The 8,523-nt window shown below is 38.6% G+C and overlaps 1 protein-coding gene across 1 annotated transcript in view; it reads right to left on the bottom strand.

Annotated features, from left to right (window-relative positions):
* The window catches only part of LOC107720891 (homeobox protein orthopedia B-like), a 7,299-nt gene extending 2,969 nt beyond the window's left edge, over positions 1 to 4,330 (bottom strand). The window contains exons 1-3 of the mRNA XM_016528720.1: positions 3,987 to 4,330; positions 3,184 to 3,584; positions 11 to 467 (exon numbers count right to left, since the gene is read on the bottom strand). Coding sequence (XP_016384206.1) covers positions 11 to 467; positions 3,184 to 3,584; positions 3,987 to 4,062 — 934 coding nt within the window. The 5' untranslated portion in view covers positions 4,063 to 4,330. The remainder of the gene's footprint in view (positions 1 to 10; positions 468 to 3,183; positions 3,585 to 3,986) is intronic.
* Between the last annotated feature and the right edge of the window lie 4,193 nt (positions 4,331 to 8,523).

Genomic DNA, 8,523 nt, shown 5'->3' with positions numbered 1-8,523 from the left:
ATGCTCGTCCCTCTCCAGACGTCAGTGTCCGGGGAGCTACACAGCTGAGGCGAGCCGGTCACGTTGGTGGGACCAGAGAGCGACGCGGGCACCATACCGGGGAAGGTGGGTTGGTAGAGGTGGGACTGGAGGCCGGAGCCGTTGGAGGACATGTTGGACAGGCTCATGGAGTTGTGTGGCGGTCCGGCGCCCAGGCTGCACTGGGATAGAGACTGTGCCATGGCTTGTTGTCGGCCTAGGGCGGGCGGTAACTGCAGCTGGGAGACTCCCGGCATCCCGGCCGCCGCCCAGCGGGTGTCATTAGCGTGAAAAGAGCACAGGCTGTCGCCCATGACTGCTGCGGCCGCCGCGGCGGAGGAGAACTGCGGTAGGCCGTGGTGAGTGGGCAGCAAAGTGCCGGGAGTGCGAAACACGTTGGTGGTCTTCTTGCGCTTCTTCCATTTGGCGCGTCGGTTCTGAAACCAAACCTGCGAGCAGAGGGAACAAAAAGAGCTGTCAGAAATGCTTACATTGCGCTAGAATAGATGTAAAAGTGGGCATTTAATAAGGAAGTTTAATAAAACAGCAATGTCGAATATTGCTCATTGGGACATTTTGTGTGACTACGATGTATTCGTGTTTTTGGTATCTTTTACGTTCACTAAAATAAATCAAACAGACAATAAATAAATACTCATTCTAAAATAAACACTACATTGTGTGTGTTTTTTGAAACCAGAGCCTAAAGTTCTTGATGTCACATTATAGATTCTTAAGAATCAATCAATATTTTTAATAGTTTATAATAGAAAAGTTTTTAATAGAAACCAATAGTTTCTTGGTTCTATACAACGAATTGTTCTAAGGATGCTAAAGAAATAGGCTATAGATGTCAAACATACATAAGTTGCACAAAAGAAAAATACAGATGAACAAAAATATGAGCAGAAATAGCCTACACGTGACACAATAGAAACATATTATTGATGCATTGTTTATTTGTTTGTTTGCATACAAAATATAGTAACTTTAAATTGGTAACATCTCAATTAAATAGTTTTATTCAAGTAAAAAAAATGCTATTTAATATCAGTGAATCAACCTAAATACATCAATTAACACTGTAGGGTTACAACAGATTATTGGAGTAAGTGAAAATGCTATTTTAGTTTTTCTATTTTAAAAATGTCATTCTTAATTCAATGTGTTAATTGCAGTTTCTTTGTAATTAATTGTGAAATTTACTGAACAATTTTTTTTACAAACAAAATATTTTATGGGATAAATTAGCAAGAAATAGCTATTGCAGGTTGCCACTTCAGACTATATAGGCAACATTTTTTATTTTCATATTTTTGTTTGTTTTCATTCATGCTTCTGTCCTTGATAAACGTCTCGACATCACAAAATGGCGCGATTAATGCTGCTTTAAATGATAAGGAATCATAATATTTACACTCTCCATTATTATGTGCTCGATTTTACAACACCAGGGCGTAAAAAGGCCCACCCTGGGCCGTAAAAGGCGCACATGGTGTTTATTTCCCGAGGTCCTTCAGGTTTATAGAGATCTCAGGCGAGCTCACAATGATTAACGAGCAGATTTTGACCCAACGAAAAGGGGAGAAAAAATGTGGAGGGGTTCATATTAGATCCCCGAATCCCACTCCACGCAGCCAGCCGTGAAATCCGGCCTCAAATGCATTACACTTCAGAGGATAAAAAAAAATGCAATTTCTCATACCATTAAAAAGAGACAGAGCACCATCCGCGCGCTCGCCATTAAGACGTGCGCGCTGACAGACCTATTTCACGCGAGCGCGAAACATTCGTGCAACATTTCAGAAGATCACCGCGCGGTCAGCATGCCACTCATTTATTTTTTATGTAAATAAAATAGTTGGGGCAGAGTCTCCGGCCTGCTAATTATGATGGTTATTATTTTACGCAGAATAGTCTTCTTACGCATTGAGCTTAATAAGCCTGTTAAGTTATAAATAATTCTGAACTTGGTTAATCATAATGGTCTTGGTTTTATTGCACTATCAACTCGGAAAGCTATACATATATAATGAGCCTCTATAGATCACGGAGAGAGCGCTGGAATGCACACGTGTCTCGCGGGTTCATTTACCGCTGCGTTCGCGGCTGACCACCAATCCCAGAAGCAGCACGAGTCATAATCTTATAAAAGTGATTAAGATATCGGTCTGCTCCGATGGCTGAGATAACAGTAATGGTATTGTAAAAGGAAGATGACCTGAACAATAAAATAATTATGAGAAGCGCGCCGCGTTTTAAATGGGCGCACTTTCAAGAGCCAAGAAAATAAACATAAGCTGAATCAAATACAAATAGGCCTATAGTAACATCAGTAATTATATATTATTATATTATTATAATACTAAAACAAAACAAATAAAACCTATATGGTGGTAGTGCTTAAAGCTTTACGGAGGCGTTGGATAAACACGATTTTAGAATCAAGGCGCAAATTCGTAAGATTGGGATTAATATCATGTTTGTGTTATTTGAAACTAAAAATGAAAAAATAAATAAATATGCTACTAATAATAAAAATAATACACAGGACATGCTTTTTCGTTTAAAACACCATGGATGTTTACATTTAATTTTAATATGAATTTAACAGTTTTGTAGTCTTTATTTATAATTGATTTCTTTTCTTTTTTTTTATTGACGATAGAGCTCGTTCGGAGATGTTTTCACAGTTTTATTTTTATGCAATTATTTTTTGTGCTCGTGTACTATCGACAAACTTTACATTTCGGCTCATCATGTAAGCAAACAGAAATGCACATTCTCAATACTTTATAATAAAAATAGGCTGGTCTTCTTAAAATTAAATGATAAGGCGTTTTCATTTCGTTATCTCTTAGACTTTACTAAATACTAAAACATTAGTATTCGAAAAACCTTTGTAACAAATATCAAGCCAAATTATCTACCTAACTATTCCTTTGGAATGCCATTTATAGAAAATAAAATCCGAATAATAATAATAATATATTGCTTTAAATGTATCGATTCACCTTTTTTCATTTCAAACATCATGATTGCAGCCTATAATAACGCTTAATATTTTATGAAAATATCCCATATATAGGCTATTGCACAGGATTAATACAATGTTAACGTCGATTTAACAATAATAATGTGAATAAAACAATCCGAAACATGTACCTGCACGCGTGATTCCGTCAGGCCGATCCGCAGCGCGAGCTCCTCTCGCATGAAGATGTCCGGATAGTGGGTTTTGGCGAAGCTGCGTTCCAGCTCGTTAAGCTGAGCCGGAGTAAAGCGAGTCCGGTGCCGTTTCTGTTTCTGACTCTGCTGGCCGCCGGACTGGCTGGTGTTCTGTTGCTGCTGCTGTTGCTTCTCCTGTTCCTTACTGTTCACCGCTACACCCGGCGGATTGGATCCAGCACTGTTGATATCGTCTCCGGGGAGAAGGGTGGCCCCTTCCACTGCATCGGAGACCGGGGCGAGTTCTCCGGGGTGGCCCGAGTCAGTTCCGCCGCCGCCCAGCCTGCATTTCAATGCCTCCCTGTGACCCAGAAGCTCGGCCGCGGCATCCTTCATCCCTGAAGCAGAGAAAACAGGTCGAAACTGAGTGAGCTCATAATCAACACCGAGCATTGCTGAAAAAGAGAGAAGTGTTAGTGCAAAAAAAAAATCACATTTCTAGACAGTCACAGCAAGCACTGGTCTTATGCATAAACTACCATTTGCTATTTGCCATTACAGCCATAAAGTGCAAATAATGGTGAAAAACTAGCTCACAACAATGTCATCTTTTAAAATACCTAATTCCATTTAATTCCCCTCAATATCTTGGAAAACGGCTAAATCAAATTACTGCGTAATATAATAATAATGATTACTTTACCAATGAATTAGTTCGTTTAAATCGAATTAAGATCAAATAAGAGACAAATTGTCAATTTTCTCTGCTTGATTTAGATGAGAAGAGTCCTCCAGCTTACAGTAGAGTTGCAGACCGGAGTTTGGCGTTGATAACTCACCGAGGCGAGCATCCAGCAGGTCGGCGTGCGAAAGCATCGCGCACCGCTCCAGGGCGAAATGCTTTCCCAAAAAAATCTCTATGACTTTAAACTATTTAAAAAATATATATGGCCTAAATGAAAGCAAATTCGGGTTGTGGTTAAAAAGGAGGTTCCTTGCATTATAATGTCCTTTAGAGGAACTGGGAGGCGCTTAATAGTTGAATGAACCCATGAGCTCCTTCAAATGAGAGCCAATCAGCGTTGAAGCCTGGAGGTGTCAGATGCGCGAAGCCTCTCTTGCTGCCCTCCCAAGTTCATTTCTCCTCGTTTTTGATCCGGACTCCCAAATTATAACCTTTAAAATGACCTCTTTCAGAAAGCTCTTCGAGAAACTCCCTCAGAATTGGTTTAATTGAGCGTGATGCCAGAACCGTTGATGGGGTCCCTGATTATTTGAGGAGAAACAGCGAATTAAAGTATTGTTATATAAACGTGTCAACCTTATCAAAGCCATATGGTTTAGTAATGGCTTCCCGAAGTTTATTACTGGACTGAACGATTAAACCGCGCTCTCTCTTTATGATACGAACTCATTTGATTTACTTGGGTTTTACGCGCGTCCATTAGATAAAAAAATAAAAATAAAAAATCGCCAGTGGGTTTCGCGGTTTAATTATAAAGTTCCCCGAGATTTTCCACTATTGTCACTTAATCGTTAGTTATAGTTTCGCGTTTCCTCGTAGAAAAAAAAGGCGGCCTTCGTGTCGTGCCATGTCCAACTCTCGCCTTTTGAAAACGAAGTGAACCTCTTCTAATGTTTCTAGTAGCCCGGGGCAGCCAACAACAAAGTTTAGATTAGCCCTATATCTCAAACCAGGGTAATTTTCAACATCATTAGGCTTTTATGTAATTAGTGCCAAATCTATAAGCTTTTTATTACGATTATTAGCGAGATCAGTATAAATTAGGGCTGATTTAGTAGTGTTTAGGCCCGACTGTCACGGCGGGAGGAACTTGGAGTAAATGATATGTGAGCAAATTAGGTGCATAATTCGGTGGAAAGTCAGAGTCAGAAATGGGCTTCCAGGGCTGATGCGCGCAGACACAGGGAAACCCCCACCGAAGCAAGGGGGGGGAGTGCGAGGACTTTCGCACCAAAATAGATACATTTAGACTTTAAACACTCTACGCTGACAAATTGTATTCGTTGCATTGATTGTTCATCCAATTGCCCCAAATTAACTTGATTTATTTCATGCAAAGAACACTGTGCAGCCCGTCTAACCACCAATAAACGAACCTGCATTTACACCAATTAACACAATAGCTTTTGTCACGCGCGGAGCCGATGAAAAATATCAGACAACCAGCGCAAACAGACTCTAAGCAGATGTCAGTGGGATGGTTTAAAGAACTCCTTTATTTGCAAGAGTGAATGGTGTCTTTTCAGCGCGCACAAAGGACGCGTCCGAGCGAGAAACTTTCCACTTTTTTTGACAAGCCACCAATCTGCTGGTAAGAACAAGAGCGCTCGCTTCCAGACGCCGGGTCAGATGCGACTCTTGACTCGCCGGGGAAATGTATATGCCTCGCTGAAAATGAGGAAAGGAAGAGAGTGCGGATTCAATTTGGAAACAATTGTTCTTGCGCTGCGTTTTGATATCCGAAATGTCAGAGAAGGCGAGCGAGGCACCGGGCGCGTAATGGAAGATCTCGGGTTTGTGTTCATCTCACACTTTGCTTTTGACCAGGAAACAGACTGAGGCTTTTTGAATTGGGATGTGGATGTGGCTTTCTACCAGAGACGTAAATATAAATCGAACGCGGTTGTGTTGTTTTATCTTGCTGGAGTTGTAATAATTGTATCCCACACGCTTAAAAAATAAAGGTTCTTCGGTTGTTCTATTCAAACAACTCCAACTTGAATTGTTTAGAGATGCTTCTTTGGAGACGTCAAACGAAATCTAGTCTTTTTCGTTTACAGATTCTAAAAGACTACAAAACAAAAGTGCCTTAAAATCACCTTCTCCAACGATAAATTCTGGTTCTAAGTGGAACCTTTATTTTAATTTTTTTTTATATGTGTACGATTGGATATTATTCACATGCATGAACTAACGCTTTTATCGCTGCTCACGTTTGTATATTTTTCCCACGTATCGCAGCAAGAAAATCAACTGCATTACCTCAACAATAACGATCATGTGAAATCATTACATTGTTTGTTCTGAAACAGTTGCCGCGTGATTGATAGCGCGCTTCATTTTACGACTTTTCAATAGCTCGATCCTTTTATAGCTGCACAAACAGAAGTGAATCACTCTTCTGGAGGCACGCGGTCATATTTAACGGACTAAAAGTGCGACAGACGCCTAACCATGCTTTCAAGGGGACATATGAATGAAGGGCTGCCCTGCACTTCATAAAATATGAACAAATATAGTGTGCAAGCTGTGACCCTCAATTAAAATTCTTATATCGCCTTACTGCTTGCTTTTGTCTTTATTCGGCTGAAAGGGGATTTTTTTTTGCGCCTCGGATCAAGTGTTTTTTTTCCCTAATAAATAAGTTTTAGATTGTTGCACACAAACGGAGCAAGGGCTGAAAACTGGCTGGCTGGAAATACATTGGCTTGCTCTAATGCAATTCATTACGTCTGTTTACCTCGTACAAAATGTACAGATTGAATTTCTGTACACCAATACCCGGCCTGCAGCCAGCTAGGGGATTTCAAGCTTTATTTGTGAAAGAAAAAAAAAAAAGAATCTCTAGGTCCTCTGAGCTGCAGCAAAAGGCGGTGATCACAACTAAAGTTCAGAAATCAACACAATAAAAAGCTATAAAACAAAACGCATAGCCTACGACCAGCACAGTACTTATTAGGTATTAACAAAACGTGTAATAATGCAAATAATAATAATATTTATTATATATTTATACTATGGTGTATACAACATGCACACGAAAAACAGCTAATAATGTAAACATAACCACTAATAATATTTGTAATTGTATCACCAAACAATTAGGCCAACAAACAGAATCAGAGAATTTTCCCAAAATAATTTTTCCACGTTTTCCTTCAAAAAACTGATTTAATGCACAAAAAACTATAAAATCAAATTATAAATTCAAAGACGTTCAAAACATTTGGCAAATTGAAGTGAAGTTAAAACAAACATACGTTTACTACTCTATGCACTGACCTCGTAATATTTAAGTTAAAACAGTAATAATTATATATATATATATATATAATATGTAATGTTATAATAATAACAAAAGCTTCTATGGATAAATTTGTGTGAAGTTAAAACGCACTAACCTCGTAATATTTAACAGTTATAACACTACTTTTATAACTTTAATATACATAATATGTAACGTCTATAAAAATAATGGTAGTAGTAACACATTTATAATATTTACTCATTTTCTAAGATGAAAGGTATTTTATAAGTCCTTTGCGCGCAGGGATTACAGAAGTTATGCATCAGTGATACTGTGTGTGTCACGAGAGAGAGAGAGAGAAGGAGGGTAATTTGGGAGGTGATTCAGAAGCAAAGCTGAGTTGCATCTCTCTCTCCCACCAGATAGCGATAACAAGCTGGCATCAATCTTACACTGCATATAAATAAAAATAGACAAACAAACAAACTCGCGCCCTGCAAGTTAATGCGGCGCATCTGAGTGGAAAGTAGACATTTTCACGCGCTCTGGAGATGAGGAGTGACTTTTAATAAAATCACAAGAAAAACAAATGTAATTCTGAACGCGGTCTGGAGCTGAGAGAATTCTGCTCCCGGGATTTTCAGCGAGGCTTTTGTTTGACTGTCACCATCTCATGGCCTTCATATCCACCATCACATCTGTCCCACACGCGCACTGACATGCAGGACACATTTCCACACATACATGATGTTGCTTCTCCACCAGCACACAAACACGTTTCAATTCAATGCCAATTATAAATACAGACTAATAATCACTAACCCTAACAATTGCGCAAAAGGAAGCGTTTTATATTAAAAATATATACTTTATATTATATGATTATACCTTATTATAGCACATATATGATGACCTATATTACAAAAAATAAATTATTTACTCTTCTCCCGAATTGACGTTTGACTCCCGATTACTATAAAATAAAACCACATAAAACTAAACAATAAAACCATCCTCGAAGTCATTCACATTAAAAAGTGGTGCACGAAAAAAAAAAGTTTTTATGTGCACTACTCTTCCCTTCAGGCACGGATAAAAGAGGTTTTGTCAGATTTATCCAAAGTCTGTAAACATATTTTGACTCCAAAATGTGGCATAATCGCATTCTTAGTTAATTGCATAATTGTTAAAGCAACATATTTACAGAGTACTCAAAATACAGCTTTTTTATTTCGGAAAAATTATATGACATGTATTTGTAAACATCTCCTCTTTGAGAATGTCCTCAAAATAATAATAATAATAAATTATATATATATATATATATATATATATATATACGCAA

Source organism: Sinocyclocheilus rhinocerous, unplaced genomic scaffold (assembly GCF_001515625.1).
Source record: "Sinocyclocheilus rhinocerous isolate Xijiao unplaced genomic scaffold, SAMN03320098_v1.1 scaffold751, whole genome shotgun sequence".
NCBI lineage: Eukaryota > Metazoa > Chordata > Actinopteri > Cypriniformes > Cyprinidae > Sinocyclocheilus > Sinocyclocheilus rhinocerous.
Note: the sequence above shows the minus strand (reverse complement) of the source record. Positions and strands in the feature narration are given on the sequence as shown.